The sequence below is a fragment of the Opisthocomus hoazin genome, chromosome 3, assembly GCF_030867145.1.
Source record: "Opisthocomus hoazin isolate bOpiHoa1 chromosome 3, bOpiHoa1.hap1, whole genome shotgun sequence".
Taxonomy (NCBI): Eukaryota; Metazoa; Chordata; class Aves; order Opisthocomiformes; family Opisthocomidae; genus Opisthocomus; species Opisthocomus hoazin.
This window is the reverse complement of record NC_134416.1, coordinates 60,425,765-60,449,598: the sequence shown is the minus strand read 5'-3', so window position 1 is coordinate 60,449,598 and position 23,834 is coordinate 60,425,765. Positions and strand designations below refer to the sequence as shown.

The following is a 23,834-nucleotide window of genomic DNA, read 5'->3' as shown; positions in this document are numbered from 1 at the left end:
AGAAGAGGACAAGATTTTTTAAATATTGCAATTGTTAGAGCAGTATCAGGAAGGTGATGTCTTTTTAGCTGTCCCATACATCAACATCCAACAGTTATTATTAAAGGAACACCAAATATTAAGGTCATTTTTTTCTGGAGAAAACAGTGAGAGCACCATTTCCTGTGCCTATTAAGTTAGTGAAGACCTATTCAACTGCTGTTTTCTGCTTCTTTATTTTGCCAGCGTGTATAGATTCTTTGTTAATGTCTTATCACCCAAAACCCAGTAGCATCTCTAAGTCATGATATTTTTAGATTTTGCAGGCAGTAGTCCAAAAATTTCTTAAATGTTTGTGGGAAATAAACATAAAAGGGCTTTCTCATTACCTTTCATTAAATGCCTCTCTGGTTGGCTTCAGCAAGTGAAATGTACAATACAGGCCTATAAATATAGGACTATAAATACATACTCCTAGAAAGTTCTGATCCTGAGAACATCAAGCATCAGGGGCCTTTTTATGTGGCTTCATACAGTGCATTTAGTTCATTTACTCCTTACATGGTTTGGCTTAGGTATATGTGTACTCCTACAGTGCTGTCTCTCTGCCTGGTTTCCTGAAAATATAGTTTTGCAGCCTTGGTGAACAAACCCTGAAAACACAGTTACATCTGGAATCAAAACACTAAATGGGGGGAGACTAAGAACTAGTTGGTTTTGCAGTGTTTAGCTATATGTAGTATTCAGTATTGCCTTTGGCAGATATTCTTATTTGAAAGCTCACTGAGTGAATATTAAGTCAAGATTTTAATAAATCTGAAAGTACCAAATTGTTTCTTAGTCTTTCCCACTGTGGGCCAGGCTGATTTCAGATAGCTTTGTCTCATGGCTTCCTGGCAAACTTTTCAGTAAATTCTATCACATTTGCATTCTGTAGAAACCTTTTACCCCTCAAAAGTTTTACAGTTGATCTCCACTGGAGAAAGATATTTTTAGCAACTGTCTTTGAAAACTAGGCTTTTAACCAGACTGAATTTCCTAACAGTCATCAATAAATACAGAACTGTTTGCAGTGGAGTACTGTAACTGGCTTTTGAAGATAGATTTGCTATACTATTGCTCAGACTTCTTAAAAGATGATCTCAGATAGCTTTTAAATTGCATATGTAGCATTGCCAGATAAGATCACTCTATCGTAGACTTTGGTGAGAATATGTTTTTCCCCCTTTCATGATACAGGGCTTGATCCTGCATGATGCAAAGTGCCTTGACAGGGTGTAGCAAGGTGCTTATGCACGAGTGGGCTAGAATTGAGTACATGAGCCAGGCAGACCCACTGACCTTGGTGTTAGTCTTAAGCAGGTGCCTGATTGCTGCAGTGGGATGAGAATGTTCAGCAGACCATAGGCTTAAGTGTCAACCAGTAGCACAGGTAGAGGAAAGGTAGCATTGCCTTCAGAAAATGGTAACTTTTTCTCCTTCTTTTACTTGCAGGTCCTACTTAGACATGTATAAGGTGATAATATTTAGTTACCTCTTCTGGTTTGTGCTTACTATAATCTTCATAACGGGAACCACAAGAATCAGCATATTCTGCATGGGCTACTTGGTAGCCTGCTTTTATTTCCTTCTCTTTGGTGGAGATCTGTTGCTGAAGCCCATCAGGAGCATTCTGCGTTACTGGGACTGGCTGATTGCCTACAATGTCTTTGTGATCACAATGAAGAACATCCTCTCAGTAAGTAGTTGCTGCCTTTCCCCTGCCCTCAGCGCTTTCGTGATTTCACTGGAAGTGTGCGTAGTATGTTGAGTGGTCATTAAAAATCCTTTTTCAGGACTATAGCCTTCTGCAAGCACAAAGCAGACTCCGTTTTCATTCAGAAACTGTAAGTGCATGTCCAGGGAATGGTAATACATATACATTGTAGGAGAATGTGCATCCTTGTCAGTCAGGCTCTGTGAAAGCTCACAAGCTGTTTTCAAAGGGCCAGCTTCTGGCTTCTTTGCCGAGTAAAGTCTCCCTTAGAAGTCTTGTGAAAAACCTCAGTGGAGTGAGAAATGAGTAAGAAGTGCAAGATTAGTCACACTGTCAATAAGTAGTGCACTTTAATTAAACCTTATATTTAAAACTAGAATTTGCAAGCCCAGTACTAAATGAAGTTGTCGTGTGATGTAATTAATAAAGCTGACTACAGAATTACAAACTGCGTTCCCTTTTCCTTTCAAACTAGTCAGAAATTCAGGTGAAAACAGATACATTTGATAATTATATGTGAAATTCTTCTGCAAAATATTAGAGGTTTTCTTACATTAATTAACTCTTTAGAGTGGATTCTTGCAGTAACACTGGTAGGTGATTGAGACAAGCCAGTAATTTAAATCTTTTTGAAAGATAAATTTAGATTTATTCCTCACAATTGCTTTTGAGCTTTGAACGTTTTTAGTGCTGGACTGAAAAGAGCATTTTTATTTTTACATTTATACAAGTCACTGTACTGAAATAAAATTGATTTATGGGTGGTTTGAATTTGCAAATGTTCTAAATGCTTACATATGTGCTTCATTTTATGCTTGGGAATTCAGTGGAGCTATGCGTGTGTTAAGCTTGTCCATGTATGTTTGCAAGATTAAGTCAGTGATTTATGAAAGTTACTTAGCTGTCGCATTGCATCGTGTGCCAGACGTATCACTTTCTCTGCAAAAACACAGACAAAACCCACATATCTCTTATCTCAGTGGTAATCAAAATAATAGATTCTTGCTATTTAAAAGTGATCATGTCACTGGTAAAGACAATCTTTCTTCTAATCACTGTTTTACTAAGGAGATATAATACAGTCAGTGGCAGCCACAATATTCTCATGTAATGTAAAGAGGTGCAATACTTTTCATGTCTTTATTTCTGCTGTGCTTTGTTATGTGAAACAGTTTTTTTCCTTTCCAGATAGGAGCATGTGGCTACATTGAATCATTAATTAAGAATAGTTGCTGGTTGATTCAGGCATTTAGCCTGGCTTGTACAGTTAAAGGCTACCGTATTCGTAAGTATAGCTCATTTTTCTTCATCATTTTCTATAAATAAAGAATCACCTTCAAAATCTTCTACCATATGTAAGTTGTGCTTCCTCCTGACATATTACCTTGTGAAAATATCATACCTGCAAGTTCAGTTGATATAGCTTGGTCCTGTATTGACTGGCAAGAAAGAATATGGAAAATATTTCATAGAACCAAAGCATATACATATACTGAGGGAACTATCAACACTCCCACACACATACCCACAGTCAGCATTTGCTGTAAATGTAAAAAAACAAATTGGTGATACCGGCGCTTAACACAGTTTCTCTGCGTATGCAGGTGATGTGATACTTGAGGGTATGGTTTCACTGTAGAACTTGAGCTAAAATGTCATCTCACCATCACTGCAAGGAGAGGGCACCTTTTCCCAGCTGAAGGCTCCCACTCCTCTCTGTGCCAGGTCTTGCTTTCAGTGGCTCAAAGGGTAAACCAGTTCAGCTCACTGAAATGACAAGAGGCTAAGACAGCATAAAAGCAGCAATTTTTTGCAGGCCCAGTGACTTTAGGCAATTTTTTTGTTATGATTATTCTCATGTTTGCGGTGATAAAAAGGAAGAAGTGGATAATGTATGTGGATGGAGGTGAGAGAAGGGAGGACTGAAGTATGGAGAGCAAGACACTTCATGTCTCAGTGAGCTATTAATTTGGCTCCACTTTGTCCTAACACCCTGGATTGACAGTTGGAAAATGCCAGGGTTTTTTCAGGGATTTTTGCTGCTGAATTTAAAGAACTGTTTTATCCTAGTGAGTCTGTAGCAGAGTTCCGAAATCCTGTCTTTGTGTCTGATCTTAATAGATAAGTGGGGAGTAAGGAAAAAGAAATGAAATATGAAGACAAAAATTCACATGATAAATGGTGCCCAGTAGTTTTTGTATTATCCAAAACTTTTTGAGCAGCAACAGAAACTTAGACACAGGTTTCCGACTCCCCACAGCACGGGCACAGCAGGCTTTGAAGGTCTTGGAACTTGACCTTCCAGACCTATTAGACTGGCTTGCCTGCTTGTAAAGCCAGCTTCGAGCCAGAGGCTGTCCCTTGAGTCCTTCTACTCCCTTCTACAGGGCAGCATAGGCCATTTAGTTTATAGTCTAGCTCCACAAAACCCAGTTTTAATTTTTTAATATCCTCAAGAGAACTTTTTTTTAGAGAGTAAAGAAAGAACGAACGAAAGAAAGAAAGAAAGAAAGAAAGAAAGAAATAGCCCAAGCCAAAATCTAGAGGCAGGAGGGATGTGATTTCCTCTTTGTCTGTCTCCTCCTACCCTAAAGGAAGCAGTTCTGTGGTTTTAAATATTTTTTCTCTTATGCAATGGAAAGAAACATTGAACTGAGCTGTGGAGAGAAAAATAAAAATATTAAGTGGTCACAGTCAAAAAATCATTTTGACAAAAATAAATTACTTCTTTCTTATGTTGATAGGGTTCTTAACAGAAAAATGAGACAAAAAGTCACTTTGAAATGAAAAAAAAAATAAACATGCCATTTTAAGAAATACTGAAATCAAATATTTCAGGCTAACAAAAAATGCTTTTTTCCAAATCTTTATTTTCAAGTACTTACTAGGATAGAGTGAATTTATTTGCAAATGATTTGCTTTTGATAAAGTCATGGTTTTCATGGACATAACATATTGGAAGCTTTCCAGTTTGCTGTAAAACAAAATATGGTGTACTTCAAGTGGAATTGCTTGTCAGTTTTCTTCAGAAATATCTAAATAAAGGACATAAATTCAAATTATTTTAAAGGCTAAGATTATTTAATTGACTAAATATTATGAAAGAATACTTAATACAACAGTCCTTATGCTGATGGTGTCTTTTTCCAGCAACCAACAATCTAGACTGTAAACTGCCCAGTGGAGAAGCAGGAATCATCTGGGACAGTATATGTTTTGCTTTCTTGCTGCTGCAAAGAAGAGTCTTCATGAGCTATTACTTCTTGCATGTGGTTGCAGACATAAAAGCTTCTCAGATCCTAGCATCAAGGTAACATAAAATTTTAAAAAATTAAATGAAACAAGTCTCTCATGGCTACGGTACTTATTTGTTTATGATAGGTAGTACCAAGAGAGACCTGGTATTTAACATTGGTTTAAACAATCCATGCTAAATTCATAATTGCAAACCCAACTCTGATAAGCACACATGAGAAAACAAATTGATTGAGAATCTGAAAGAAAATAAACCATCTTTCCTACAAAACACTATCTGCTGCTCTCATAGTCCTTATTAAAAGCTATGAAAGTTGATGTGTGTTGCAGCATTCTCTCAACATCAATATGTACGAAAGCAAATGCCAGTGTTTGTAAGCCTTGGAAAGAAAACACTCTGCTATCGAAGCCTGTTTGAGACAATAGGCCTTAGAAATCACGACTCAAAAAATGCCACATCAGGAAAAATACAGGAGAGTTACGACATCTGGCTCAGGAAGACTCTGAGCGTCACATCACTAAACACTGACGAGGTGTGGCAGGGAAGCATCACTCTCTTTGGGCCTGTTACTTGTACTTTCCCACAAGCATCCACTCATAGCTATCACTAGCACAACCATTCTTCTGTTTTTTAATAAGCATTAAAACATTTTAACATTAAAACATTAATAAGAATTAGATTACATTAACCTTAAAGCATTAAAACATAATTACATTAACATTAAAACATTAATAAGAACTAGAACATTTTTTTGTTTAAAAACAGAAAGGACTTCTGTTTTTAATTTCAGTAAGATTTCTAAGGAATTACTTTTGTCAATATTGGATTAAACGTATCACGGCAATTTTTCTTCTGGAAAAACATGTGCGCATTGATTTCTGTCTGTGTTTGTGGGCAAAATTTGGCTTGCATGGCCTGAAAGGAAGTCTCTTTTATCTTCCTCTTCCTTCCCCTGCAGATATTTCTTTAAAAGGGGACATGTTTAGCTGCCCATACTGAACAAAATTCACCACTGTAAACAGAACTACCAAAAGATCTATACCTCAGTCCCATATTGTCTCTCTCAGACTTTTGCTCCACGGTGAATTTCACTGCTGATGCCCAAGATTGCTGGATACCACCTTTTTGCAGCTTTTTTTGTACACTGTGTTCACAGTGAAAACAGCACAAAGCAAAGTCTTGGGTATCAAAATGCCTTCTAAATTGGAAAGTTTGCATCCAGAAGGAAGGAGCAGGCCCATGTAAATGGCACTGGGCTGGGTTGAAAGAAACATGTTTGGTTCTTACTTCCAGCTTTGTGTCTTTTGGTAAGTTATTGAACCTACTCAGGCTTGAGTTCTCCTGCAGCAAAAATGGAGACATACTGGCCTATGTCAGGAGCTTTGTAAAGATGAGTGTATTAATGACCAGGAAGTGCTGAGATGTTACAGAAAGGAGGGTGATATAAATGTAGTGATATAATTATTTTTTTTAGTTAGCTGCTTGCCTTGCTAAAATCCAAGCTTTGCATTTACAAGGACAATGGAGAAGGTCAGGTTTTGATTCAGACAGCATGGTCTGAGCCTGTCTTCTAGTTAAAGTTAATATTGTGAAATACAAATACCTCACCTAAGAGGTTAAATTGTGATTCAAACAATAGCACTGAGGATCCAGTGACAGTTTTCAATAGTCCATAGAATTTAGGAGTGATCAAGTTGCTAAGAAGAACATGTCCTTCCTTGTTGTATTTTAGCATACTTTGGGACAATAATGTTGGCCAGTCTTGATTGTATTCCTTTGAAAAAAATGCAGTCGTGGTTATCCTGCATATTACATGGAAGAATGATTAATCTCACAGAAAACATGGCTGAAAAATAAATTAGAAGTAGATTTCTGAAACTATAGCTGTTCTTACTGAATTCTTGACAAAATAAAGGCTTTAAATCTAGGCTCCTTCTTTGAGAGAGACTTGAGGCTCTTTGAGAGTCTTCAAGAGCTGATGAGTGAATAAGGAAGAATGGCCAAGACATGTGATATGGACATCCAAATCAATGAGTCAATTACATTTCTCGTGAAATGGAGTTAGAAGCTGTGTTCTTTTGGTACACCAGAAACTTGCTCAAGGATTTGTGTCATCAGATTGAAAGCACTGTAGTGTTCAGAGGGTAAAAGCTAGAAACTTAATTCCTTGAACAGCTGCTAGAGGAACTTAGAGGCTGAGTAGAGATCACAGCGTTTCCCCCCGATCTTGAAATGATTGACTGTAAACAGGCTAGTATTCTGCAGTAACTGATAATTTCTTTCAGGTCTTGGATCAGTTTTGTTTTATGCAGATGAAGTCATGTACAGAGGGAACACAGAGTTCTCTGTGATTAGCTGGCATACGGGAGACTTGGTAACGTTGAATGTTTCCTCTCCTTTTTTCATTTCTTCTGCTCCCATTGCTGCTGCAGGGGTGCTGAGCTTTTCCAGGCTACAATTGTCAAGGCAGTAAAGGCAAGAATTGAAGAGGAAAAAAAATCAATGGATCAACTGAAAAGACAGTATGTATTTAACATACATTTATATATATACACATACATACACACGCATGTATTTCACTGATTGTTGGTATTTATCTAGCGCCTTCTTTTACAGAAATGCTGATTAGGTTTTGAAGTATGATTTTGCAATTACAAAAATTTCTCTCTGGGACTTCAGGGTATTCCAATATTATGTAGTTTTAGAGTCAGCCTTTCCAAAAAGACAACGTACTGCAGAATCTACGCTTCCATTTAAACACAGAATTACATTTCTAGGACCAAAGTTTCTGAGGTGAACATAAAGAATCAGAGTAGAATGTACTGACTTATCTGCTCCTCAGTGATCCTGAAATTGTAGTGGAAGCAGATGTTTCCTATAAATCAAGAGAGAAGATACGAACCTTCCTGCTTATTCTAAAGGTTCTTCTGATGACAGGTTAAGATGATCAGCTTTTAACTATTCCACACCTGAATATTGTATCAGCATGGCCAGATAGTCTTCTCTTTAAAAGAGTTGATCTGTATCTGTGCTGTATTTTTTTTCTCCGTTAGAGTTTCAGCTCGGTTGTAGTTTTAGGTTATCGTATTTCATGTAGCATGAATGCATGCAATGCAGATGAAATATGGAAAAAAAAATCTGTTTTTTTTCCTCTTTGTTTCCTTCCACTAATTATCCTGCTGTTCTTTCAGTTTGTCTCTGCCCATGTCTCAGAAGAGTAGGACAGTCAAATGAAAATCCCTTATGAAGCTCATGAAAAGAGTAGGGAGATTACTAATAAGAAGTGCCACATTAACCCTGCCTCACCTGAAGGTGCAAGCCTAGATGGTTAGAAAATAGGAGACTGAGACACAGCATCTGGGTTAAAAAAAACCCAAACAACAAACAGAAACTGGAACAGCAAGGGGCCTCATTAGGGAGGCTATAGTTAAGAGCCACCTAAATAGCCTGAAATCACTATGTGCTGAGGAAGTTGACTAGGATCCTGGCCCTGCTACGATGGAGGGCAATATTCTCATTGACTTTACCATTATTAGGGCTTTGTTCTGTATATATGTATTCCTGGTAAAATTTGCTGGATGCCTTGTGCTTCAGTTTCATTTGCGGTTCCTTCTCTAGTGTTTGAGTGCAAATATGTATGTTTACCTTCACTGAAAATGTTTGCATTCAACTTAACTGGCCTGTAGAGCTTTCTCTTTATACAGCAAATAAGCCACTCCGCTTTCTAGTGGGTGCAGCCAGTATGCTTCTTTAGCAACTGCAGAAAGTTTTCAAAGCTCCTCCACTACCATGCATGAAAAGCTGTAACTGCTTCCTGACCAGATGTCAAAACCCACTCCTGACAGCTTCTTCCACACCTGCATAACTGAAGAAGCATCAGAGGCTGCAGAGATCGTGCTCCCTATCTGCAAGCCTGGGGTTTCCCAGCAGATGATGTGTTGGGCTCTTGTGGATGCTGTTCTGCACTTGAATCAGTCTTATTCCAATTGACAGGATGTGCCTGTCCTGGAAATCATTCCCTTCTGTTAATTCTGCCGAGTTTGAGATCAAGGAGATGATACTGCTTGCAATAACGCCAAAGCTAATCTGTGTTTCTCTGAAAATTACTAGTTTATATTTGCAGGATGTCTGACTTCAGCAATAGAGGGTGCTTGTTTTCTTTCATTCTATATTGTTCATCAGTACTTCGTATAGTTTAGGCTGGTTAGGATGAAGAGAACTGTCAGCACAGCCATGAGTTTTGAACAACCAAGTTGTCCTGACTGACACAGCATAACTTCAGCAGCAGACGAATGATAGAGAAGGAAATCTAACCACCTACTTAGTAACAGCAGCTAGCTGAGATGAAAGCGTATTCCCCTCTCTAGTGGGTGGTTTGTCCCTAACAAATGGACAGATTAATAAAAGTATTTAAGTGCATTTTGATCACTAAAATTAGTGAATCATTTGGTTCTAATCCAGTTGTATTGAAAGAACTTATTTCTGTTGATTTCAATTTTCTTTTACTACTATTTTTAGATCATGAAAACTTAAGTCTTAAAATACTAGATTGTAATAACTTTACAGGATTGTGAGAAGGAGAATTGAAGGCTTGCCTACATCTGGCCAGAACTGAACCAATTTACAGTCTTCTGTATTTTCAGATATGTGGGACAAAGAAGAGCTTAAGGGGTGAAGATGTAGCACAAATAGTTCAGGAACAGCCACATCCCTGTGGCAAGTGGCAAGTTTCAGGAAAACCACTGCATTAGGCAGAAGTCCTTTTTTTTCTCAGAGCTTCGTTTGCTGTGTTGTAGCACCTGACAGCAATTCTTTACTTTTTAAATGATACTAATACAGTTGAGGGGGAGTAGGTAAAACAGTCATGTGATAGCAGGCAACCCAGCTCTCACTGACCAGTGAGCGAACATCTAGGCTTGACACTTTCACCCAGCCCCTTCAGAGCCGTTTAACTCATTATGTTTAAGGGCAGGATTCATGACAATGTGGAATGGGTATTTCCTTCAGAAATGTTGGAGAGAGTGTGTGTGTGTGTGGATGTGTTTAACACTTGTTTTTCAGGGTGGGTCAAAAAGGGTGAAGACCTGAATCTAGTAAGATTCTTCTTTTTGCTAGAATGGATCGCATCAAAGCCAGGCAGCAAAAATATAAAAAGGGTAAAGAGAGGATGCTAAGCATGACCCAGGAGTCCTCGGAGGGGCCGGAGATTCAGAAGGTTTCTGAAGAAGATGATGAAGGTACCATTAGCTGTTGTTGTACCATAACTGCAGTTGAGCGCTAAATACCTAATAGACCTTATAGTTGGACAAGTGATAAATTGTTCTTCAAAACTGTCATCACTTAACAAGGTAGTCAGCTGAGTATCAATTAGGAGCTTGATTCAGCCAAAAAAATTTGGGATTTTGTGCTGTAAGAAGGTTTAGAAAAAATTGTTTTCTTTGAGGTTACTTTTGGTTAACTTCAGGTTGTTGGCAAAGAGCTGAACAGCAGCAGAAGTTTGTTTTGAACAAAGTAATTATCTATAAACCACAGCGTTACTAATAGGTAGCATTCACATTTTTCCAGCAGCATTTTCTGGATACTGTGAGGTTTTCTCAGTCGCTGAAATATTTGTATATTTTTAAATGCTGTTTTAGACATGAGAACAGATAAAATGATATCTGTCTAGTGCCATATTTCCAGCACTGACTTGGGATCAGCACTTACTGGATTTAAAATTTTTGGAGCCTGAAATGTAAGGGGATTTGAGAGGAGGGAAAATATTTTCTTCTTGAAATTACAGTCAGCTGTGACTGTATGTTTTAAAACTGAACTTTTTAGCTGTTTTAGAGTAGAATGCTGTTTTAACTGCTGCATAAACCAGAGTATTTCTGCTCAGTGATCATGCTTCTGAGTGATTTTAATATTAAATATATCAAGTAGATCTAACATCTGATATGCTCATGAAATTTTAGCTCTTTTGAGAGAAATTAAAAATTATTAAGCAGTGTAAGAAACATGTTTCTCATTTTGTAAAATTAATATTTGGACATATTTTATTTTAGGAGAAGCAGACAAAGAGAAAGCCAAGGGCAAAAAAAAGCTGTGGTGGCGGCCTTGGGTTGATCATGCTTCCAGTAGGTTTTCTCAATCATCTTACAAATATGTGGATTTAACCCTTATATCCTTGACCAGAATGAAGGCATTCCCATGACCTGTTTGATTTATGCCTGATTTTATGATTGTGACTTGATAGAAGGCTTGTTTTTTTCAACAAATGATTTCTACTTCCAAATCTTCAAGGAGTGAGTTTAACCATAGTTTGAACTTCTGTGCGTTAGAAGCATAGCTAGCTCATGATACTTCGGGCATTCTTAGAAAAATATCAGATAAACATGTGCCAAAACGAATTATTTTGGCCTCAAAAGTCTCAACTCCCCCCTACTGCAAAGTACAGTATATTTAAAAATTGGAAGGTGAGGGTTTGCCAATGCGTTCTAAGATTAGTCATAATTTCTTTTTCATATACACACATCATACATCTTTTTTTATGGTTCATCAGTCATTCTACTGTCAGCTGTAGAAATCTGAGTATCACAGTAAGGCAGCAAGACTGTTCCCAGGACTAGACTGTGTAGAGATCAGATGAATATGTCTGATCACACTTTAATGTACTGTTGATGCCAATTGTTTTGTTATTTCCATTTTTTTGTGTTCACCTGAGAGTAAAAATACATTCAGCCTTGTGTAAAAGAAATAATTAGTCTGTATCACTCATATCATTGTTGCATTATGATATTTTAGTTTGCTTGTAGCCCTGTCGAGGCATACGATAGAGTTCTTCCCTACATTATGGACTGGGTAAAACAAGAAAATTGAGTAGACTGCGATCTCAAATCATATCCTTCTATCGGATCTTTGTTGAAGGAAATCAGACATGAGATATTTAATAACCTCTGAAGATTTAGAAAATATTCAAGTATATAGCACTGATCAGAGTTAAATATGAATGTCTATATTGCGCCTGGTCATTTAGTTTAAAAGAGTTACTCCAAGTAATACTTTTACACATCTACATACTGCTTCATTTACCTGTGTATATTTGTTTATAACTCCAGCCTATATATTTGCCAACAGCATTTAACAGAATCTCATATGCTTATTTCTATCAAGTCACAAGTAAACTGTGCCTCTATTTTTTTTTTCTAAAGGGCACACTGCCACTTTAGAGAGACCTATCCCTTTTCAAAAGTCTTATGAAAATAAACTGCTTGCCCTGTAGCTTCATTAAGAACAACGACAAAAAAACAGACTGAAACTATAATTTTTGAGTTTTTACTGTAGAATTTCAAGCTGTGGTGATTTTGAAGGAATGGGATATGGTCTCTTGTTTATTCACCACTGGTTTTGTAATAAGAACAACTGCTCAGAGAGACATTGACTTCGGCTTTTACTTATTTCACCCTCATTATGTAGTATTCTTAGGTGGCAACTTGCATTTTGGTACTTAAACAGTGAGCATTCTTGAAGTTATTTACTGCAATAATGCAAAACCTTGTGAGAAACATCACAGACCCTGATCCTGCAAACAGTGGTTGCCTGCCGTGTGGCTTGCATCCACGCTCACTGAAACACGGCACTGACAGTAGGTGTTCAGATGCATACAAACTGGAAATAGAGTGATATTCCCCATCTATCCTTTTTGGAACACTGTGCTGTAACTGCAGCATTCTGCTGCACATGGCTGTTCATCTCAGTATATGGCTTTGTGGCTGTGGCTCTCTCTATATATATATTGAAGGCGTTCGAGATTGAAGCTTATGCCAATTCTGATGATTAATTTAGATTTTTATTGTTATTTTTATACCACTTGTTATAATTTTATTATATAGAAAGATACCTTATTTTGTCTATCATAGGAATTAAAATACAGTCAGGAATTTGAGTCGGAGTAGAACAGATAGGAAACATCAGTGAGGGTTTCCTCACTGACGCTCACTTAACTCTCCCTTGCAGGGAGATATGCTTCCTCCTGTGCTCATGGATTACTTACGGAGCCCCGCAAAGATCAGCAGGAGTTAGGGCCACATGCTTCGAGGTCTCAGCTTCTCCTGGGGCACAGAGTCATGTCTGAAGTAGCACAAAAGATGGTGCTCACAGCTGTCCTGGGGAGCTCTTTCCTTCTGGGCACGAGCAGATTATGAGATTATGCTGACTTCTTCTCCATGGCTCCCCTTCTGCCTCCTCCATGTCATCCCACAAGAAAAACCTGCAAGTCCCTTTTCTCAGTAGGAGAAAGTCACATTTTCCAGTAGGAGAGGGGTCCCCCAAGTCCAGTCTGGCCATGAATTCTCTTACTAGTAAAATTTGGTCTCTTTAGTGGTCTCTGTAGGTGACTAACACACTTCTTACTCCATTTTGATGTATGCAAGAATGCATTATTGCTATTCAATCATACCTCCCTCTTTAGCTGTAGAAGAGACGTAACTGCTACATTATAGTGTCCCATCAGATACACTTTAACCTAAAAATTTTAGAGGGAGATCATCGAAGATTTGTTTTCTGCCAGCTCAGGCGTTCCAAGTCTGACCAGCTGCTACTCTGAGCCTTTAAGCAACTGCACTGCAGTAGAGGTTTCCCCTAGATGTCAGACCTTATGCTGCTGATCTTCTGTGTGGACAATTTCTGCTGCTGACTACAAGATACATTTTTATGAAAGAGAACTGCAGACTACTGGCTCTTAAAATGCATTCATGTCTTTAATGCATTTTAAATTGGCATTCTTAGAAGGCCCTGTACCAAATAATTAATTTGCTCGATCCAAGAAATGTCCAAACTTTCTTTTCACCTCAGTTCAGCAATTAGAACAGCTGAAGTGGACTCTTTGTCCCTCTGCAGGATGCTCATTGATGTTGAAAGTCATAACTAGGCACGAGGCACAAAATTCCCTCTGTGAGGGAGTTTTAGATGCTGAAGTTACGAGCCAATAGAGTTCTGGCAAATTTCGCAGTGTGCTTACTCTGAGGTTTCCATGGTAGTTACGTGTGGTCATCTGTGCACAGAGGATCTGTGTAGAATTCAAGGTATGATTGAATTAAAGCAATTGTTACTTTTTCAGAAACCTATAATGAGGGTTAAAAATAATTTTCAATATAAATATGTATCGCTCCATATATCCAGATTGTGTGACATTTCATCTAAGTAACTGTTCCTTTAAATATTTCAGCTTAAGTGTCAAAATTATTTACCAGTTTTCACTGCTGAATGTAATGCTGTGATTTTGATTTTTCTCTTGCTCACTATCTTATTTTTAATTTCTTTTGTTTCCCTTGTTCGTTCATGTAGGCCTGTTACCATCTGAGAAATAAAAACATTGCTTCTGTTCAAGGATATAAGGCCTAGCTTATTCACTGTGCATCTTTACTGTATCAAGGTTTCAGAATCTTTCTGAATCCATGGGCAAAAAATTGAAACTCATTTGTGATCATGTTAATAGAATCCAAGTGATTTGTTTTAAACAAACCAAGGGTTTCCATTACCTCGTCAAAGCTTAAATGTTTGAAGCAAGCATTAACTAATACCATCCCATTCCGAAGTTTAAAGGATGCCTCAGCATTTTAAAGAGAAGTTCTGTATTTTTTGTCCAGTGGTACTGTTTCTATAAATTCATTTACTTACCTGCTGGGCTTTTTTTTACTCCCTCAAATAACCATCAGTTCCCAATTAATTTAGATATAACTGCTATTTTTTTCTAAAAAATGTAACCTAGTCACTTGATATACTTCAAGATTTTTCTTTACATTTTCTTCTCATGTTGATGTTTTCCATCAAATATATTGCCTGAGACCTTTTCATCTCTTGCGTCTTCTCTGTTTTCACCTCTCCTGGTTATGAATTTTTAAATGACTGGCTGGCTGTTCATAGGTCTTGGGGCAGGTGAGAACAGAACTTTTCAGAAAAATAAGAAAATGTTTTGTTTCACTTAGTGGTCAGAAGTGGAAATTATTATTTGTTTGAGACGGATAGTGAAGAAGAAGAGGAAGAGGAGAAAAAAGAAGAGGAAGAGCCTCGAAAAAAATCTGCATTTCAGGTACTTTATGGTAATTTGCTTTCTAGCTGACATCTGGAAAAAAACATAGGCCTCTCATAACACAGGCACATATGGTAAAGCAGCCAATACTTCTAAAGTAGACCTGAAAAGTATTGGAAATGAAATTTCTTGCCAATTCAAAATGCACACTTGCCTGCTTTAAGCATTTCCAAATTCCTACAGGAACTATAGTGAAATTGTGTCTTCATTCACTTGTGCTTGAGGAAAACAAAAACAGAAAAACAAAGATTAAGAATCTAAGCTGTATTTTTTCTGCGTTGCAATAAAGACAAGCAAGGAAGCTGACTTGCCTCTGGCACTGCTGTAGAATGCTTTAGTGGTTTTCTGGTTTTGAGTAGATGTTACCATTCCATGAAGAAATGATCCCCAAAATAAGCGACTTTTCATGGAAAAGAGTACATAATAAAAAAAAACTATTGGTCGTAGCAGACCAGAGATATATATCCTTGGGTTATAAAGAGCCTGACATTTAAAATCACAAAAGGAGACCACATCACTTTCTCTCCTTTCTTTTTCAGGATAATTTTTATTAATATGTTTGCATTTTAAGTGACAGACTGTGTTGGAGTAAGAGGATATTGTACTGTTAAAAAGATAGCTGAAGTTGCCTAGCTGGGTTCCTACACAGAGACTGGCTGATGTTAGACAGTACCAGGCATTGAATCCACTGGCTTAACTGAAGGACTTGTGTCAAGTTAGTGAAATACTCCTGCATATAGGATTGCTTTAATCTTCATAGGATTAAAGTTCTACTTGTTGAAGAATTTTCAGAAATACTACAGAACTTTTTCAGGTCTGTAACTTTAAAAAGCTTAAGTAAACAGGTAGCTTTTTGCACGAGTATTCCCATCCAGATGCAAGCTCACATCACTGCAGAACTGGTCATCACTGAAAGCCCAGCCCAAGTGAGAGCAAACAACTGCCTCTGTGCTCTTTTATTCTTTATGCTAATAGCTTTCAAAGTAAGCTTCCCGTACTACATTACTGAATTACAAAAAGACATATTTTACTGAATTCATTGATACAATGTGCCTTCAGCTTATATACTTACATTCAATTACCAACTGATTACATTTGTTAAACTGCCTGCATGGTAATAACATGGAAGATTTTTTTTCGTGACCTTAAAAAGGGCAAACAAATCTGGATGAAAAATAAAGTGAAAAGTTTTATTTTCCACTATTTACACTTTTTTTTTTTTTGTATATTTTGCATTTAGCTCACCTTGGACCATAAAAATGGCTCATGAATTTCTAGGTCATTTTTCTTTCTGGTTTTCATGCAGATGTAGAGGAAAGTTTGCATTCTTGTTTCTCCTGATTTTTTTAAAAAATTGGTGACAACACTTTGTTCAGATGTGCTGGTGTCAAGCACTGAGATTTTAAAGAGTTCTAAACCTGAGGTCAGAAGCTAATAAGATTCTTCATTTGCTCTGGGTTTTGGGGGTTTTGTTTGTTTGGTCTTATTTTTTAAAGCTCAGTCCTGAAGATACTAATCTGAGGCTTGAGAATCTGGTCTTTATTTCAAAATTCTGGCCAGACATTCTGTATAGGTGGCCAGTTCTGCAGTATGTGCAACATGAAGATGTTGGATGGCTTTATGTAGAAAGGGGCGTTGTATAGAACAGGAAATTGTTCTTGTTTATGAAAAGATTATTCATCATTTGATCATCACACCTTACTCACCTTCCATCACCATGCACATGGTCTTAATAAAAATACTACCAAAGTTAACTTGTTTGTTGTAGAGCCTGATAAAGAATTGTATTTAATGGTTGATTTTTCTTTAAGTATAAATTGTCTGCAATAGTTACTTCAAGCATTAACTCGGTGATTTTATTTATTACAGAATGCAGTCAATTAAGAATCATCTCACTGAAATTTTATTGTGAACATCACAAATGATCTATTAATGTAAATTTGTTCTTAATAATCTAGGTGCAATCACTCTGTAGATACTTTTCATTAATATTTTCTGTTTTCTACTAATTGCTCTTGCTTTGTCCTTCTTTGTAGAGAGCTATTGGGAAATTTGCTTCAGCAATTTTAGCCTTGCCAAAGTCTGTCATTAAACTACCCAAAACTATTCTTCAGTATTTAATCAAAGCAGCAAAGGTACTTGACATTTTGCGAGTGCTCACTGTTTGACCCGTCCCATAGTTCCTGATGTAATGCATGCCTCAATACTTGTCTGCATTTTTTCTCTTATATGAATGATTAAAAAGAATAATGACAGCTAAAGCTTCATTCCTAGTAAATGGAATACATTTCATACTTTTGGATCAGTCAAGCGCAAGATAAGTGATCTATCTTTTTTAAGTGCAACCCCAGAGAGAAAATGCAGACCCAAATTCTAATTTTCTTCTGATACTGCTATATAAGATGGTCACATCAAGTTGCATGTATCTTATGAACACCATGGTAAGTGACCTCAGAAAGCTGGTAAAAGGTTTGTAAAATACACGTTCTGCTCCAAAACCCTTTTTAGCTCTACTTTCCTGGCCTTCATCGTCATAAAAAAGATTTGTCCAACTTCTTTCTTGTCCTCCTTGAATACATTTAGTATTTCCTATCTTTGTGCACTGTTTGTGATTTTACACTCCATATATGTAACATGATATTTGTGAGGAGTGAGCGTTACAGATTAAGTGTACCAGCCCCAAAGCGTAAACGATACTGGATTTCAGGTTTCTCCAGTGTTAAAAAACTAAAGTAATACATATATACATGCACTTGGTCAGCTCTAAAAATACTGCTTAGCATAAGTAGTTACATTAAACTTATTAATCAAATGCCCTTTCTTCATTCTAATCTTCTACCTCCTTCTAAGTCTGCCTTTTACCTCTAATTTCTTTATTCGTGCTATGACTGTGGCTAGCATACAGTTTCTCAGCTAACTGTTCAACAGCAGATGTTGACAGTTTCTGACTTTCAGTAAGTAATACAGTATTAGTGCATATAAGTATCACCATTCCCCTAGATCACCGCCTACTACAAAGCAAAGAGAAACCAATGCCTCTGATCCCACACATTTTTCTCGTGTGGTGCTTCTTTTGAACAAGTCAGACATAAAAATAAGTGTACAGCCCTTGAGAGATTATCTTATCAACAGTACCAAAATGATTTCCTCTCCATTATTGTATACATTGACAAAACAGAACAAAGTATTTTTCCCTTTTAAATTCATTTAAAGTCAGTTTGACAGTTTAAAAAAAAATTGTTTTAATTTCTAAAGTAATTTGTGTATGTAAATTTTAAAAATATAAGTAAACCACATAGAAATTTTACCATTCTCTCCATTAAGGGGCATTTCCAGCTTCGCTGAGATACATGTGTGTTTCTGTCGTCTGCATGTTTCTCTTGTGAATTAAAAGAGCTGCTTTGTTACTGTGCTTTGTTTTTACCCGCATGCCTGTATCCGTGTGCTTCCCTGCTCTGTCTCAGTTACCAACCTGTGTTGCTTAGAAAGAGAAGACACTGCAGTGCCAATTGAAGATGATTACCATTTTTCAATGAAAACCAAAGAAGGAACAAAAGAACATCTTTTGTCCTAAAGAGCTGTGGAGAAGGCGCTGTTAGTTTAGTTTCTGTTATTCACGTTTTATGTCATATAGGGGAAAAAAGATATGAGTGTTACTACTTTTTTTGTATCCTTCCTTCACATCTTGTGCTTTTTTTTCCCTGCTATAGCATTTATAAATATTTTGAGCCAATTCCATGCTTCATGTAGTCACACAGATCAACAGACTGTTGATCTGAGTGAGTGCTGTAAGCAGGATTTGGCCCCATAAAGTTTTATTGATATACAGGTAAGTATTACTGTCTTCATTTTACAACTGGAAAAACAGTAGCAGAAGGATTCATAACCGACTTATCTGAAGCAACAAAGGGAGCCATTGTCAAAATCAGGATGAAATTTGAGGAATTCCAGACTGCCAGGTTGGGACTGTGCATAAATAGCAAATCTGTAAATGTCCCACGGGGATCTGCGGAGCAGAAAAAAAATACCTAAAGTGAAAAATATACAAGCACGAATACCTGTACTGAGATATCATCGCATCTTTTGATGCTTTAGGTAGTTGATTGCAGCACTTTCTTTTAAAGTTTCCATTACTCTGCATCTTGCCTGTAGAAATACAGAATTAGATGGAGAGATTCAGGTGAAGTAGCCCCTATGCACAACAGGGTATTAATTCCCAGAGTTCAGAGCATGAATGTTTGTGGGTTCTAATGAAACTTGGTTCACCCACAAGTGTTTTCACATTTGGTTTTATGCTTGCAAAAATAGGACATGAAAACTCAACAGATCTGCAGGGGAGGTGTTTGATTTGGGATTCAAAATATTTCCTTAGCCCTTCAGATCTGAATGTGTTTACTCAAACTATATAGTCCCGCTTGTGGTTTATTCTATGGCTTACTTTCAAAACATGAAGAACCTTGAAATAAATGGGTTTGTTCCTTCCAGTTTGTTTATCAGGCCTGGATTACTGACCCTAAAACAGCACTACGACAGAGGCGCAAAGAGAAGAAAAGCTTTGGCAAAGAGGAGAGGCGCAGGCGAAAAGGATCTGGGGATGGTAGGTAGACTTTATGATTTAAAAAGCGTGGTGTTAACTAGACTTGCCTGTTGTTCCTGGTAGTGAAAGGCAGCTGACTTTGAGAGGGCAAGCGCTCTCAGTTCTGGCTAGGAACTGGAAAAATGGCCTGCTGTCTCTCCCAGCCCATGACAAGGCTGGCCATAGCTATGTCTTTAAGTTTGACACGATGCACACTGGGGGAGGTAAGGGAGAAGAGGGGATACATGTGTTTTCCATGGAGCTGCAAGACACACACCCAGAACTTTTCCCAGAAAGGAAGACTCAACACATTGCAGAAAACATCAGCTGTATGAAAACATTTGTGGAAGTAGAGTACTTGCAAGGGAAAACCATAACCCTGTAAAGGCACAGTTTTATAAAGCCAATAACCTGGTAGTTAACAGCAGTTCTCCAGAATATGGGCGTGGAAATGCCATGTGTTCTGGCCAGAATCAGGCAGAGCAAGGACATTACTCTTTCATTTCCTCACCTCATAAAAAGGTTTATCTTGCTCTCCAGGTTTTTCTAGGGTTGCTCAAAGTCTCCATTTTGATGATAAATTCATGTGTATTCCCAGGGAAAGTTTTGCATGTGACAGACTTAATGTTTTGTGTTGAAGAACTGTTTCACGAGGAAGTTCCTGAAGAGCTGTAGTTCAAATGGAGCTGTAAGAAAAAATCGATGAAATAGCCACATATTACTGCTTTTTACCACATTTCCTATGTTGTTCCTTAAAAAAGCTTGAGTTGATACATGGGGAAGAATATCAAGAAATGTTTTTCACTTTCCAGGCTGTACTAACTGAGGAACCCAAATATCCATGAGCCCCTAAATTCACAGTGAATTCAACAGGTAGCAAAAGGAAAACATTCAAATGTTAATAGGGTTTTTATGGCACTGTAAAATCATTCATACCTCTGAAAAAAATCAGTTTATAAGTGGTTCATACATCTTCATCTTATGCTCCTTTTTAAACAAGAAGAGAAAACAGAAATTCAGAAGTTTTTCTGGTCAGTATAGATGAGGAAGAGGGAGGCCCATTCTGACTGAATCAGCTGGACTTTTTCTCCATTTTGCGTCTTCACCTGTCAAAAAGAGGGAGCTTTATAATTTGGCTGCTGCCACTGAAACTGTAGCTGCAGTTATTGGATATTAGACAGAAGGAGAGTCATTTGCCTGTCTTTCAGTTCTGCCAGCGACTCTATGTCACTCTTCTGCTACAGACCTAAATAAAAGCACGTAGTAATTTCAAAGCAACTCTGCTGCTTCATTTCAACCCGAAGGTCCCACTCAATTCGTTTGGGTTTGCTGGGTCAGAAGCAGAAGATCTGAGCACTGATGAAGTTGTCCTTTGCAGAAGCCTAAGAAATGAGCTTAAGTGTGAGTGAGCGGGAGGTGAGGCTGCTGAGGGTGGAAGCTGTGTGACTGAGAAATTGCCTGGGTTTACGTCTGTTTTGGTTTCGGCTGCCGCCGGCAACAAAAGCGCCACGCGGCCGCCCCTCCCCCCGCCGGCGTGCGGAGGAGAATGGAAAGAAAGAGGCAGAAACTGGTGGGTCGGGATAAGGGCAGTTTAACAGAACAGCAAACAGAGGGAAAACAGGAACAACAACGATACAAATAAGGAGAAAACACAACCACGAACCGTACCACGAACAGCCGCTCTCCCGAAACCGGACCGGCACTGCGCCCGCCCAAGCCGCGAGTGCCTTCCCGCCGCGCCGCTCCCCCCCCATCGGAACCCAGCGTGACGTCACATGGTATGGAATACCGGGCTCTGTTTGGCCAGGTGGGGTCAGCCCCCACCCCCCGGCTGTGCCCCTTCCTGGATTCCAGTGAAAATTAACCCTGTTCTGGCCAAACCCAGGACAACGTCAACAAATGATCTTGCTCAGCAGCCTATCTAGTAAGAAAATGCCACTGCAAATTACCAGAGAGGGGTGGTTGTCCATGAACACCTTTGCTGTCAGGGTTGTCCCCTCACTTGAGTCCTTTAGAAATGGATTTCTGCTTTCTGTTATAGTGGTAGGTGAGGAACCAGTCACTACTGCTTGGTAACTGTGGCAGCTTCCAGCTTGAATGGCGTTTACACCCCCACTTCTATAGGTGTAATGTTCACTGTTCCGCTCGTTGTTTTCAATAGGTGGCACTGATGCGGACTGTGAAGACAGTGAAGAGGAACCTGTCAAGAAGAAATCTGATGGACCAGGTATGAAGGCAGAAAGGCTTCTCAGCTGTTGCAATGCAGTTGTGACCTAGTCACGGCATGCCACAGAGACAGCATTGCAGTGATCCCAGGCTTATGTAAAAGCTGCAAAATCCATTCTAACCTGTGCAGTGAGAACTTCCTAACTACTTTCAGATTTCCAACTTCCAGGTTTACAAGTCCTGAGCATAAGAACTTTCACTCCTGGAGTATTAGCTGCTGCACTCATTCTCTATGCACATTAGTAAATACACTTGCAGGCTCAGACTTGATCACTTGCTGTATATTTTCCCTACAGAACAACTTAGACCTTAGCTTAGCTTCCAGCCCTGGTCACATACAGCCCTGTGTTAAAAACTGCATTGATTTTGAATGTCTGAAATATTATTATTAGCAGAAAGACCTTGTGGTTTTTTCAGTGTGCTTTAGTACCAAGTCTGGTACTCACCCATTCAGGAAGGTGCAAATATCTCCTCGAAAAAATGGGATTTTCCCTATCTTACCCATTCTCATTCATAATCAGAGTTAAGGATGCTCTGCACAGCAGAAGAAATGCCAACAGTTTGCAAGGTCGTGCTTATATTGAAAATTTGCCTGCAAAGGAATGTAATGGTTCATAAATTTAAGCTTGGCTCTTTGTTTCTATCTGGAGTAAAAGAAGAAAACAGACTCTCCTCTTAATGAAGTCTTCATCACGGCTTATCTTGAGTGAGACTTTGTCTTCAAAAGCTATTTTTCTTCTCTATTTAAAATTGATTCCCACACTTTCAGCTAGAATTGTATTCCTGAGTGAGCCACAGGGTAGAAGATGTTACAAGGATGTGGGATATGTCATTTCTTTCTCACAAGAGCAGTGGTCTCAAATAAAAAAATTGCATTGCTATAGAGGTTTTTTGGTGGGGTTTTGGGGGCTTTTTTATTTGTTACTTACTGATGATGTGGTTACCTGTGTTAAACACTGAAGTGAATCACTCAAACACATCTCTAGGGAAATACTGTTGGTGGTACGCAGGAGTTAGGGAAGGAGAAGGAGGTTTATAATTAATTTATATTGGAAGTAGTCAATTGGAGATGCTTTATATTTTCACTGAAATACTTTCACCATTTCTAAGTAAAATTTGTTAAATAAGATGGTTGGAAAAATTAGACAGTAATTGTTATGAAGCATTAGTATTATTGTTAACCTTGGATCGAATCCTGTCTCACACTCTCAGGCAGAGAGAAGCCTTCTCTGCATTTGACCCTTTAAGTCAGAATAACAGTCTCTGCAGAAAATAAATATTTGTTTCCCTTTTTGAAGATGTTTAGATGCAATCGACCCCAAAAGATTATTTTTTAAAAGTTTTGGAGAACAGCGAAGCTGCCAGAACAGCTACAGCATCATTAAAAATGTATGCTAAATTACGTCTGTCCCAGAGAGAAAAACGACCTTTCAGATTAGACTGGAAGTGCTTGGCAAAGCACTGTGGTGAGACTATGGCATGCCAGTGGTGGGCAATGCTAAAGATAATTTTAGCCTGAGAGCTGCGATTCTCCTGAAGTCAGTAGCAGAAGTTATATACTAGAGAGGACGAGTGTGGATTAAAAAAGAGCGTTTATATGTGGCATATTTCTGTGTATAAGTGCTACATTTTCTTTTAACCTATTCATAGCATTACATCTGGAATTCAAAGGAAATGAATGCTCCGTGAAGTAGAAGCAGCCTTACATTTTATTTCCAATGGCAAGATTTCCTTACCTCCAAGACCTGCATGTGGAAATAAGAATGAATAAAATTTAAGTTTATAAATCATAACACATCTCCAATTCTAAATGACATAGAAAAGGCCTGGAAAAAACAGAAAAATATTGCTGAACTATTTATATGACCAGGTGAAAGGGACTAAATATTCTTACATTCAGAGATATTGGACCAGTTCCATGGCATTGCTTAGGTGAATGGTACATACTGCCATTTCAGCATTCACTTTACAG

General features: G+C 38.1%; 1 protein-coding gene across 2 annotated transcripts in view; it reads left to right on the top strand.

The window, feature by feature from the left end:
• Window positions 1-23,834, top strand: part of PIEZO2 (piezo type mechanosensitive ion channel component 2) — a 330,086-nt gene that overhangs the window by 270,559 nt on the left and 35,693 nt on the right. The window contains exons 28-37 of one of the 2 annotated variants that reach the window (XM_075416482.1): window positions 1,474-1,717; window positions 2,924-3,020; window positions 4,886-5,045; window positions 7,424-7,513; window positions 10,107-10,228; window positions 11,036-11,107; window positions 14,957-15,060; window positions 17,097-17,195; window positions 19,546-19,657; window positions 21,798-21,863. In XM_075416482.1, coding sequence (XP_075272597.1) covers window positions 1,474-1,717; window positions 2,924-3,020; window positions 4,886-5,045; window positions 7,424-7,513; window positions 10,107-10,228; window positions 11,036-11,107; window positions 14,957-15,060; window positions 17,097-17,195; window positions 19,546-19,657; window positions 21,798-21,863 — 1,166 coding nt within the window. The remainder of the gene's footprint in view (window positions 1-1,473; window positions 1,718-2,923; window positions 3,021-4,885; window positions 5,046-7,423; window positions 7,514-10,106; window positions 10,229-11,035; window positions 11,108-14,956; window positions 15,061-17,096; window positions 17,196-19,545; window positions 19,658-21,797; window positions 21,864-23,834) is intronic. The other variant, XM_075416483.1, reaches the window with a different exon arrangement.